The following is a 14157-nucleotide window of genomic DNA, read 5'->3' as shown; positions in this document are numbered from 1 at the left end:
CGATGTCTCTGAGACTCTTACCTCCAATAACTATACCTACAAAGCTCAAAGTGGACGGCTTAAGCAAAGGAGGCTCGGAAATAGTTCAAGCCCCATGACTCTCTCTCTCCCACTCTCTCTCTTTCTCTTTCACACACACACAGGAGAGAGAGAAAGAGAGAGAGAGAAGACAAAATATAATTAAATATGTATATATGTATATATACACACAAACACATATTTAACTTTTGCAATTAAATGCATGATCAAATTTGAATAATGTAACATTCATGGTTTTTATAAATTTTAAAATATAAATTCCTAAAGAAAAATATAACAATATTTTAAGCTAAGTTATTGACTCAATTAAACTGTTATTACTGATATATATGCATGTATAGTACTACATATACTATATAATATATGTAATACTATATAATATACAATACTACATAACATATATAATACAATATATGTACATATATGGTATACATATACAAATTGCTGTATAAATTATTAATGAACCAGCTCAATCTATGTGCTACATATACACTTTAATACTTCATTCATAAGTTTTAAATTGTGGCTTCTATCAAAATTGTAGTAATGATAAAAATGACTATGAAGAGTTAAAAGCATGGATGAGTTTCATATACTTGAATCTAAATATCTTTATAGTAAAGATTACTGCATAATCACAAAAATATTTTGATTTTTAGCATAAAAGAGATATGAACAAACAGCAAACATAGCACGTAAGAGAATAGGAACTCATTAAAAATGTGACATGCATTTTATTGTGGTGCTGTCTATTCGGAATATTCATGATTTCAGACCAATATATTTGATTATTTCTACCTACAGTAGGTTAATTTTGGCAGTGCTATAATATCAGGCATCATGCTAAAATTATTCTTTAATATATGAATTCTCAATTTCAACTTTCTTTTGTATTTAACACAGAGTTCAGTCACCAATTATTCAATTTGAAGGAATCCATCACATTTTCTAGGGCTCTGAAGAAGTTTCTTACTTACGTTTACTCAGTTTGATTATTTTTTAATTTTATGGCAAGCAATAGTGATATAATGTAACATGAGAATAAAAATCTCATATTTCATATTTCAAGTCTTTACTTCTTATAATGGAGAAATTCAAACCAAGCTAATAGATTCTTTAAGCAATATAATTCTCATAAAATAATTTCTTCAATGCTATTCAATCACAGCCAAACAACGTTAAATAATCCCCTCACTGTGATTTTTAGTTACCTTAATGTCACTTCCATTTAAAAACATTCTATTTATGCGACTTCCATTAGGTCTGCTAGAATCAATCCAATAAATGAATTCTTCTTTGTAATCAAAGTCGATAGCAATAACATTGTCTAATCCCTAAAAATAAAATAACATACTTTCAATAACACTGAACAGAAATTATCTTTGAATAGCTCAAGAATACAAAGGAAAGATCATCTCCCTTTAAAATTAAATAGTTACAAATGTTATAGTCAATAACTTTTGGAATCAGTTCTTTTGGGGAACTTTTTTTTTTTTTTTTTTTTTTTTGCCAGTCCTGGGTTTGAACTCGGGTCCTGAACATTGTCCCAGGTGTCTTTTTCTTTTTTTTTTTGCTCAAGGCTAGCACTCTACCTCTTGATCCACAGCTCTGCTTCTGTTTTTTTTTTCTGTATTTATGGTGCTGAGGAATCAAACCCAGGGCCTCAAGCATATGAGTCAAGCACTCTACCACTAGGCCATATTCCCAGCCCCAGATCATTTTATTAAATAGCTGCATGATTCATTTGAAAATATTTTCTGACGTGGAGGGATTGAAACCCAGAACTCTGACAAATCTATTCAAGGTAGTCATTTTTCTACAGTTTTTCCCATATGCCCTTCCAAAACAGTGCAATGGTAGAATGATATGAATGGGCCATTAAAACAACCAAGGATATGGTCCACATAATGTCAAAAACTAGAATCATACCAGAGGCTTGAGGACTGAAAATTGGTTTCATCAAAATCCTATTTGATTCTCTCATTTTTGTAGTTGAATATTTACACCTTCTGGTTCAAGAGAACTAATTTAGGAGATTGTATTTTGTTTCTCTACACAATTTTTCTGGAATAAAAGCACTATCATAATTGATTTGGATTTAATACTGAAAGTTTTCTTTATGAATTTCCATTCATTCCTAAAATCCATATTATTAAAAATATTTTTCTTAATGTAGTAAACTTAATAGCTGAACTACATCTACCCAACTATATTTTAGAATATATATGTAAAATAATCCTACCAGACTTTATAATTTTGCGTTGTTTAAAATTAATATCGCTGACTACCACAAAGAAAGTAAACAAAAACCTCAGGAAAAAATCATTTTCCTAATCAGCATAAAAATTACAAATAACTAAGGCAGGGCCAATGTCATTTTATTTGTGGAAGCTGAGAGAAAATATGGAGAGGTAATTAAGTTTATATTTTCTACTCATTTCTGCATTTCATGTCATTGTACATTACTAGACATTATCTCAAAAGATCTCATAATGTCATGATTGTGCTGCCTAATACAATTTTTAAAAAGTGCTATGATGAAATGTTGTTTGATTTATGTATCCCTCAAGAAACCATGGGCTTTCCTGATTTCAGCCTCGGTCTTCGGGTTGTTAGCATAGAGAAAGGCCATTGATTTTTGAAGGTTTATTTTATATCCTGCAACTTTGCCAAAGTTTTGGATCAGCTCTAGTAGCTTGGGGGTAGAGTCTATGGGATTCTTTAGGTATAGGATCATGTCATCTGCGAAGAGAGAAAGTTTTACTTCATCTTTTCCTATTTGGATCCCCTTTATATTCTCTTCTTGCCTAATTGCTCTGGGTAGGAATTCTAGTACTATGTTGAAGAGCAGGGGAGAGAGTGGACATCCCTGCCTTGTTCCTGATTTTAAAGGAAATGGCTTTAGTTTTTCACCATTTAGAGTTATGCTTGCTGTTGGTTTGTCATAAACTGCCTTGATTATATTCAGGAATGTTCCCTGGAATCCCAGTTTTTCCAGGGCTTTTAGCATAAATGGGTGCTGGATTTTATCGAACGCTTTTTCCGCATCCAGCGATAAAACCATGTGGTTCTTTACCTTGCTCCGGTTGATGTGGACTCCATGTTATGGAAACAATTGTTATATCACAGTTGTAACTACTTTCAACGTCCTATGTGTATGTGTAGTTTCTATTATTGATGATGTTCTTGTATCACCTTCCTTTGGTTGTACCTACACTATCTCTGTAATCTTATCTGAGTAGATTGGAAACCGTGTTTACTGGTATTGGAAGTAGGAAATTCAAAGGGAATACCAAATTTGAGAGACACAGGGTAAAAAAAGAGAAACAACTACAAAAGCAATACTTGCAAAACTGTTTGGTGTAAGTGAACTGAACACCTGGGGGGGGAGGGAAAGGGGGGGAGGGAGGGGGGCATTAGGGACAAGGTAACAAACAGTACAAGAAATGTATCCAATGCCTAACGTATGAAACTGTAACCTCTCTGTACATCAGTTTGATAATAAAAATTTGAAGAAAAAAAAAAGAAACCATGGGCAAATTTGGATATACAGCACTTAGCTTTAGAACCTAATATTTGCTTACTCAGAGATCATTAATAATAAATGTTTTCTGAAAGCACAGGTGTTTCTGTACTTCATGAACTACTCATTTTCTTTTTTACTGTCTCTTCATTTCTACAAACACTGAATGAAAAAGTAATAATCTAATACTTATCTCAATATAGGTGCTAATGATTGCCGGTAGTCTAAATGGTGCTTCTAGGAGAAAAGGGCTATATTACTAAAGTGGTTGTATTTTATGAAATAGACTTAAATGATGCACAGAAGAAAAAGAATTTTTCTCTATCAAGAAAATAATCTCATATTATTGGATACATACCTATTGAGCTACTGTGATCATCTGCTAGGACTATAGTAGACATATAGTATTAGCTATGGAGGAAAACCAAGCAATGTGTGCTATTCTGGGGTCTAGCTCACTTGATTTAATATGTTTTTTTTTTCCCCAAGTCTTTCTGTTTCCATATAAATAAGGAAAAGGCAATCTTTCTGATGGAAGCATAGAATTCCATTTTGTATATATGCTACATTTTTTGATCCATTCATCTACAAAGGGGCATCTGGGTTGGTTCCATATTTTAGCTATGATAAATAATACTGCAATAAACATAGTTGTGCTGTTAGATTTAGCATGGCCTTGTTTGTGATCTTTTGGGTACGTGCCCAAAAGTGGGGTTGCTGGGTCAGAGGGAGCTTTATATTTAGCATTTTGAGGAATATCCATACTTTTTTCTAGAGTGGTTGAACAAGTTTTCACTCCCACCAACAGTGTAGTAGTGTTCCCTCTTGGCCAGATCCCTGCCAGCATCTGTTGTTATTAGAGTTCTTGATAATGGCCATTCTAATTGGGGTGAGGTGGAATGTCAATATTGTTTTAATTTGCATTTCTTTTGTGAGCAGAGATGTTGAACATTTCTTCATGTGTCTATTGGCTATTCTTATTTCCTCTCCAGAAAAGTCTCTCTTTAAGTCATTACCCTACCTACAAATGGGGCATTTGTTTCCTTGAGGATTTGTTGGGGTGGGGGGATTTAATTTTTTTTTCTTGCATATGTTGTGCTGAGCAATCAGACCCAGGGCTTCATGTATGCAAGGCAAGCACTTTACCACTAGGCCATATTCCTAGCTCCGGGATTTAATTTTTTGAGTTCTAAGTATATTTTAGATATGAGGCCCTTGTCTGTTGTATGGTTAATGAAGATCCTCTCCCAATGATGCTAAGTGAAATGAACTCCAAGTTATGGAAACAAGAGGTTATTTATTGTTGTTGTTATTTTTAATGTACTATGTGTAATTCTTTCTTTTTTGTGTCATTTTTCTTTCCTACTGTTTATCCCTTGTTGTCACTATATTTTCTTTTGTTACCATGGGTAATGTATATACATATATCTGAATTATGGAAGGGAAGAAGAACAAAATGGTGAGAAAAAGACAAAGGCTGAACCAATGCAACAGCTATACTAACAAGACAATATTTTGGAAATTAACTGTACTACTTGGGTGGAGAGTCAGGGGGGAGGGAAAGTGGTAGAAAAATGAGGAAATGGGTAACAAGTTTGATAATAAATATACTCACTACCTTAAGTTTGTAACTGTAATCCCTTTGTACATCATGTTGACAATAAAATTAACTTAAAAGAAAAGAATATCCTTTCTAGCAACATATTATTCATTATGCAATATAACAAAAACAGTACTAGTAGAAATGCTATGAGCTGCAGGACTGGAATAAGAAAAAACTTTGTTAGAGTTCTTTCATCAACATAGTAATTTGCTATCTACAGTAGTTATTCTTATACCTCAGTTGAACATACAAACAAGAAATTCTAATCATCTCTCCTGAAACTAAGTTAAAACTCTGTAATGATTGAAATGCTGAGAAAACAGAGAGAAAATATAATCCTTTGCTAGACACCACAAGAAGAAATGAATGTCTGCCATACCTAGCTTAGAGGGGTTGGAAAAGCATATGATAGAAAAACAGTAATTTTAATGTTACACACATCTGGTACAAATTTTAAAAGTATATTATATAAATCAAAGAGATCAAGTTAGTGCAATAAAGCATTTGGGCTGCAGAATGCTTGATTCTATTTTGACACTTAAACTGTGAGACTCTAGTACAATTCTTATAATTTTAGATAGGGCTATGTTTCCTTCTAAAATACTATGAAAATATTTTATTTTATACATAGTATTCTATGGATGCACAAAGAGAGAAGACATGTGACTCCTGGACACTGTTGGCACAATCCAAACTCATAGCAATGTATAAGCTTCACAGCATTCAGGAAAAAGCCAAATAGATTCCATCCAAAGTATCTAGGAAGCAGGAGGATGTAGTGCATGGGGCTCCATAAAACTCAGACTGGTACCATCCAAGGATGCTCTGTGCTCTATGTTGTCTTTTATTTTCTTGATCCAGCAGCCAAGACTTTCATGTAAAACTTTCAACTTCAACCTATGGTCTCAAAGAAGGCTTTGAAATCAATCTTTTCTTTGAGAGAGTTAATATTATACTGGATAACATAGATGTGAATTTTAAGCAAGACTAACATAATAAACTTGAGATTCCATGGATTTTTTATATTCACTGAAATAATTCCCTCTCAAATACCTGTTTACAGTTCCAAGTCTCTGTGTGTGGGGTGTGTGTGTGTGTGTGTGTGTGTGTGTGTGTGTGTGAGTGCCTGAGCATATGTTTGTGTGCTGGTCCTGGGGTCTGAACTAAGGGCCTTGGCACAGTCTTTGAACTATTTTGCTCAGGACTGCATTGTTCCATTTACCTCACAGCTCCACTTCCAACTTTTTGTTGGTTAATTGGAGATAGGAGTCTCTCAAACTTTCCTGTGTAAACTGGGTTGAAATCATAATTCTCAGATTTCCATCTCCTGAGTAGTGAGGATCATAAACATGAGCCACTGAAGCCAGACACAGTGTTAAGTTATTTTTATGTTATATTATACTATATATGCTATATATTATGTAAGTTATTTTATTTTTCCACAGGAATGAATGTTTATCATTCATCACTAATAGTATAGTAAGCACATCACAAAATAAGAAATATCAATGTTGTAAAACTATTGTTTGAGGAAAAGAAATTTAGTGGAAGAATAGGTACAAACTAAATATTTCTGAGAAAAGATAATTCTTTCAAAAACTGAAAGCGTGCTATATATAATACTTGATTTTCCAAGTTTTCTTATATTATACTATTTCCACTTTATGCATGAAGGAAAATCTTTAAAGTGGAAGTGGGAAATTCACAATTCTTCATGCATTATCAAGATAGGATTATTATTCCATGAGAAATAATGCCTATATTCTTTTAAAAAATTGGAGAGAACATAAACAACAAACTAATTTTCCCAGATTCTCTTCACATGGCTAGTATTGATGTTGAGAAGTTAGTTTGAAACTGTCAGCATATCGATTTCCAACCACGATTAGGCTGCAAGCACAATTTTGATTTCTTGTTATTCCTAAAATTTTAGACCAATTTTTTTCTTCCTGGTTTCATAAATAGCAAAAGACAATTTAGGAAATAGCTGAAAAACTTCTTTATTTTCTTTAATTCACTTTCTGTTGAGATTATTTCCCCTGCACTAACTATGCGATATCATCTTTGACTTCTGTGATGTGGTATGCCACAGCAAATTGGAAATATTGTCTAATTATCATAAAGTATATTTTTAGACAGATCTTATAATTTGTATATTCACATATAGGCATATATAATTATGAGTTGCATAAATTCTAATAGTATTTCTAGAGTTTGAACATATCTAGAAGATATATATCAAATGTCATGGAATCATTCTGTGAATGACATACCTGCTTTAAAAGTGTGTAGTTGGAGCCATCAGTGCTAATTTTTCTTATTTCATGATGATCAGCAAGGATTAGAAAAGGTTCTTCATCTAAATTCCAAAACAAAGAACATATTGGATATTTAATATGTATTCCTATAGTTAGTTTTATTTTAAATTAATTTTATTATTGAGTTGATGTACAGAGGGGTTTCAAGCACGTATATTGGATAGTGCCTACATTTCTTGTCAAACTTCTTATCTCCTATCTCATTTTTCTCCCACTTTCCTTTCCCTTCAACTCCCTCCTCCCAAATTGGACAGTTAGTTTACAACTTACTGTCTTGTGAGTATCACTGTTGCATTGGTTCACTCTGTGTCTTTTACTCATCATTTTGATGTTTCCCTTCCCTTCCCTAATTCAGATAAACATATATATATACATATACATATGTATATATATATATATATATATATAATACCTAGGGTACCAAAATACAATACATTGAGAATAGAGGATAATCCATAGGAAAGAAGAACAAAAGAAATAAGAAATAATTTCACATAGTACATTAAAAATAACAATATCAATGAAGAAACTTTGTTTCCATATCTTGGAGTTCATTTTACTTAACATTATCTTACATAATCATATGTACATAGCTATTGAGCTACTGTACAGCTCAAGTTCACACACAGTGTTATTCTGCTAGCTTAATGGTACACACACAAGTGTGTGTGTGTCTGCATGTGTGTAGACAGAAAGATAGATGATACACAGAGAGAGGTATACAGTACATTAATTTATCTACACTGAACTTTCTTGGACATTGAGATTAATGTAATCTCTCTCTCTCTCTCTCTCTCTCTCTCTCTCTCTCTCTCTCTCTCTCTCTCTCTCTCGTCTGTGACTCAGGGCCTGAACACAGTTCCTGGTTTCTTTATGTTCAAGACTAGCACTCTACCATTTGAGCCACAGGGCTACTTCCAGCTTTTTCTGTTTATGTCATGGTGAGGAATAAAACCTATTAATGCTAGGCAAGCCCTCTACCACTAAGCTACATTCCTAGCACAGAAACATTTTTATTTTACAGTCCAATTTTAAGTCCAATATATTCAAGCATCAATATAATAAAAGAATTCCACTTAATAATCAATAGTTCTCTCACAGCATTTCTGGAGTGAATACCAAGGAATGGTTTCTACATGATTATTTATACATCTGGGAGATTATCTTCTCAATGTAATTTCTGAACTCCATTTTCTGATCTTTTCATTTTAACTTTCATAATGATTCTTATTTTGGGTCTTTATAACTAATTAATTTCTTTCTATATGCTTATTCAATATGTTTCACTATGTCTCTGTATTAGAATATAGGAAGGAATATTATATATATTTCATATATTCATATATACTCATATGAAATATATATGAAGATCTTTTAAAATTTAATTTTATAGTCAAGGTGTTGTACAGAGGGGTTCCAGTTACATAAACAAGGTAGTGAGTACATTTCTTGTCAAATCTGTTATCCCACCCTCATTTTTCTCCTACCTTCTCTCTCCCCAAACCACCCCCTCCCAAGTTGCACAGTTAATTTCCAATGTAGTGCCTTGTGAGTATCACTGTTGCAATGATTCACCCTTTGTCTCACCAGTTTGTTGTTCCTACCTTTCCCTAATTCAGATGGACATATATATATATATACATATATGCTCACATATATAAGTATATATATATATATGTACACATATATTTGTACTCAGGGGATCACAATAGCTTAATAGCTATATACATGTGATCATATAAGATGATGCGAAGTGAAATGAACTCCAGGATATGGAAACAAGAGGTTTTTCTGTGTTGTTGTTATTTTTAATGTATTATTTCCCCCTATGGTTTTTCCTTGTTGTCACTGTTTCTGATTTTGTTTTTGTTGGTATGATATGAAGATCTTTACATCATAACATTCTTAAATCTTTAATTTGCTGCTTTCAGAAGCACATATTTGGAAATAAATTCTTAATGAAAATAATGAAATAAATGAAGTATAATAGTCTCTATGGAGAGCTCAAATATTATAATTCTTTAGAATGACAAAGTCAAAGCCCAACAAAGGGGGGAAAGTTCAACAGTTCATTTTATATAACACAAAATAAAGGAAAATAAGAACAGAATTGCTCGAAAAGGGATAAAAATGATGATGAGATAAGATAGATCACGATGCATTTTTTACATAAACTTTATTGTTAAATAGCAAAAAAAATCAACACCAATCCTAAAAATTAAGAAAAGTGAGAGAATGAGTTAGTTGGTTGAAAGAGGTGTGTGAGAATGTTAGAAGAAGTGCTTGTAACAAAGATGCTGTGCATATTTATTAACTGCTTTGTTGAAAGGCAACTCCTTTGTATAACTACTTAAATATTATAAAAATATTCAAAAAAGAATTTAAGAAAGTTTGCACAGTATACTTATTTAAACATATATTGAATAGAGATTTTTAAATATAAATTGAATAAAGTCAATTTGGATAAATTCTAATTCATTAGAATCCTGTAATTCAGGAAATGTTTGTGCTAAGTATCTATTTACAAAATATACTCATATGTTCTTTATATGACAAATAAGCAATTTATTTTTCACATTAAATTTTGCCAGTAGGAATTAAAAAACTTATATAATCGTGCGATCTACTTAAGACAATTGTTCTTGTAATTATCATCTCAGTTGTTTACAAATGATTATATTTCTCTTTTAATCTTTTGGTTTCATAGTCAATATACACTAACATGATAGTATATTATTTTTCCGCATTCACCATTTCACTTACTTGGCTACTCATTTACATCATCCATGATAACACCCCTAACTTTTCCAACCTTCTGCTGAAGAAAAAATTGAAACACATAATCCCTCTCAACACATTTTCTTTTGGGTTCAGGTGTCTTTTTCATTCCCAACAATATTATATCTATTAATTACAGATATATAATTAGTCATGTTCTGTCCCAGAAGTAAGGAATTCTGTTCTTCTCAACTTTAGTATACTTGCTTTAAAAATTATGGCTTCTTTTGCAAAAGATTTATCCTTCACTGACACATTTTTTAATTTAAAGTTATTATCAGCTCCTAATTCTTGTTACTAATGGAAAACAAATATTTCATGGAAACATACTGCAAAGAGCCTAAGTTGCAATCAGTATTATTAATTATCTCTACCTGATTCTTCATGGACATTTTCAAATGGCAACATTTACTGTTTTGTAAATTTCATCTTTCTTATTGCCTCAAGTTTCTGAATGTTTGATGCACAAGCAATGAGATCTCCATAAGCAAGTAGATACAAAGATGAAGCAATGACCTGGTATAAACCTCAATTTTCAAAATTAAATTTATAATTTATAGAATTAAACATCATACTTTGAATAAGCATAACTTTAAGAATATCTTGTGAATCCTTGGGAAAATTCAGATAGTATTATGTAGCTGATTTATTATTAATGTTGTTGCCTTTTATAATTAATCTGTTTTTTCAGGATGCGTGGAAGTGTGTGTGTGATTGATGTAAGTGTAAAAGAAAAATATTGCAATAGGCTTTTGATAGTCCTCCCCAAACTTGCTCCTAAGAACATATGTTTCAGCAAAAAATATTGCTAGAAACATCTATTGCTACTTATAATAATGCTTAACATGTAAAAAGCAATAATTCATAAGACTGTAATACAAGTTTATTAAAATAAGGGCAGTATATGTGTGTCCAAAATCATAATGACAGATTCCCATATTAAAGAAAGTAGGGAAGAATTTTAGTTCCTCAGAAAGTAAAGGAGAATAAATTCAATAACAATGGCTATTCAGTGCAAATCCTTATGTATATTTGAGGATGGAGAGTAGGCAGGCTTATCTCAATACCTGAGAGTGATTTGCAGCTATTTGGGTTTTCAGGGTGTATTTCATACCCATCTATACAGAGGCACTTATAGGTCCCATACGTATTGATGCATTGCTGGCTACATGGGAAGCCTGACGAACATTCATCAATGTCAACACATGTTTTACCATCATCCTTCAGTTGGAATCCAGGCCAACATTTGCACTGAGAAAAGAAAGATGAGCATAATCAATTCACATTATTGTCACTGTCCTTGGCATCCCTTTAGTGTGACTTAAGCTAGCAAAGCACTTAAGAATAGATGGTGGTAAGTCTTTCTGTCATTTAGAAGCTGACTTTCATAAGAACAACATTATGAAAAGGTAAAGTTTGGGAAAAGTGCCTTATTAAATGTTTCATTTGATCGTCTGAGGTTGGCCAGGTTGAAGTTAATTAATGTCACTGAAGTGACACAAAAAAAACAAAGAACAAACCCTTCATCTTCTTTTTCTTTACTTCTACATGATATTGTGGTTTTTGAAAACTTTAATAATAATAATTAATCCTTATGTGAAATTTCAGAAGTTTCTGAAATTCTCACATATATTTTCATTTTACACTTAAGGAAACATGTAATACAGATGTTTTATCTTTAGAAATCTGGAAGCATGATGGTAAAATTGCCTATAGAAAGCCAGCAGAAAAGAAAGAGATTACTAATTTTTAAAACAAACTATGTCTCAAAAGTTATTGATTGAATCTGCTTTTGTGTGAAGACATGCTCTTGTTGGAAGAATGAGTGAAATTTACAAGACTTTTTTTTTGTCAATAATTACATAAATTTGTATCATCAAGTCTTTCCTCCAGCACCTCTCTCATGTTTTCAATAATCCTCTGACAGTTTTTGACATTTACTCTCAAGCTGGTGAAATATGTATACAAAGATTTCATCAAATATTTTTGTATTCCTGAGCTACTGCCTCCATCAATGAATAATTACTCTTGATAAGGTTTCCTAGTACTTACTTACTCAATTTTAAAATAACACAAGTTCATGTTTTAATATTGTGTTAGTCTACATCTATTATTCTGACACACACATGTTTTCAGGATCTATTTCTGTCAATCAAAGGTTCCAGTGAATCAGCTTCTTCAGGAAATTATACTAACAAAAAGCAATTAAGTTATTAAGCATGATTTATTTTTAGTGTGCCTGAACTCAGTTCTAGTAATACATGCTTTCCAGTTTTTCTTTGTGTTTATATAAAAATTCTCTACTCACTAAGGGGATGATTAGCCCATTTCACTTCAAGGATGTGTAGGAGGGAAAAGGAAAGAAGAAATATGAACCTTAAAAATTATACACACACACGGCAGTTTTATATGTTTCTCTTATTCTCTGAATATATTTAAATATATTTTGAGTTTTAACTATTTTCTCACATCTCTTATTTCAGAGCTTGTGGCTTCCTAATACACACACTTTTCAAGTTTAAAGGCTTGTAGGGATTATGTTTCCATTTTCTCAATTTATACTGTATAATGTTCAGGGTCTTCATGAGTACATACCTTGTAATTAACTGGCAAATCTTGGCAATCCTGAGAACATCCACTGACTTTCTTACTCAAGCACTCATTTATGTGGCAGTTCCTTTCATCTGAGCCATCACCACAGTCATCCTTACTGTCACACAAGCCTCCCTTGGGAATGCACCTGCCATTTTTGCACATAAAAAATGAACTGTTGCATGTCTGTTCTGGAAAAAAAAATAAAACAAATGGAACATAAAGGGTATGCCAACATTCACAACTATGATTACTAATCTGCCAAAAATTATAATAAATATATGTTTATATAAACATACTGTGGAGTTAGTATAATATTTTATGCATAAACTGTAGAAAATCAAAGGCATATTGTATGCAGATGTTCCAAACTCTGCCCATCTAGCTTTACTGTGAAAATTAACAACCAAAATGAGAGTCTATACTAAAGTTAATGGATTATCAGTGCCTCACCTATACCATGAAAAATGAGGGCAAATCACAATGGATAGTTTGATATTTCATTCAATCTATAGGTCTCAGAGGAATTGCATGTCTTTTAAAATTAAGAATCTGGTATAGGTAGATAATCTTAAATTTTTTCTTCCAGAAAATATAACACTGACATTTTTAAGTCAGGGTATAAAAAGGACATTGAGGATGAATAATAGTTGTTTGAAATATAGCTGTGGAAAAGGAGTTTAGATTGTACAGCTACTCATAACCAGATGACTTGAACATTCCATAATCATGAATGCAAAATGCCTAGTAACCTGTAAACTACAAAGGAAAAGGTGACTTAGTTTGTTCTAAAACTAGGGCTATCTACTCACTCTTTGGAATACTGATGTGAAAAGTATGATGAGAGTGAATATAGTACACATAAATGCAAGTGTCTGTGTATCTGGATTTCCGATCAACCGATATGTAAAGTTTCATCATGCCTAGCTATGGAGCACAGGTCCTATTTCTCAGTAAAGAATTACAATATTTTGTACTCACTTTTTGGAAGTATAAGGATATATATATATATATATATATATACATATATACATATATATGTATATATGGAGGAAGGTTTATATTGATACTCTCATATTCTGTACCTGCATTTTTACACTTGGAGTTTAAAGGTGCTTCGTCAGAATGGTCAGGGCAGTCAAAGTCTCCATCACACTGCCACTCAGTATTTAGAAGACATCGCCCATCAGCACAACGGAACTCTTCTGTACTACACTGGCGGTATCCTAGAGAAAAAGGAGCAATCTCTAAGACTAATTCACTAGTCAATATGAATTAATAACCCATCCCATCTGTGCACACCT

At 32.4% G+C, this 14157-nt stretch overlaps 1 protein-coding gene across 1 annotated transcript in view; it reads right to left on the bottom strand.

Annotated features, from left to right (window-relative positions):
* The window catches only part of Lrp1b (LDL receptor related protein 1B), a 1711024-nt gene that overhangs the window by 238936 nt on the left and 1457931 nt on the right, over positions 1-14157 (bottom strand). Inside the window, exons 54-58 of the mRNA XM_048345540.1 lie at positions 13939-14079; positions 12857-13044; positions 11329-11512; positions 7439-7524; positions 1251-1373 (exon numbers count right to left, since the gene is read on the bottom strand). Coding sequence (XP_048201497.1) covers positions 1251-1373; positions 7439-7524; positions 11329-11512; positions 12857-13044; positions 13939-14079 — 722 coding nt within the window. The remainder of the gene's footprint in view (positions 1-1250; positions 1374-7438; positions 7525-11328; positions 11513-12856; positions 13045-13938; positions 14080-14157) is intronic.

Source organism: Perognathus longimembris, chromosome 4 (assembly GCF_023159225.1).
Source record: "Perognathus longimembris pacificus isolate PPM17 chromosome 4, ASM2315922v1, whole genome shotgun sequence".
NCBI classification, from domain to species: Eukaryota; Metazoa; Chordata; class Mammalia; order Rodentia; family Heteromyidae; genus Perognathus; species Perognathus longimembris.
This window is presented reverse-complemented; position numbering and strand designations above follow the sequence as displayed.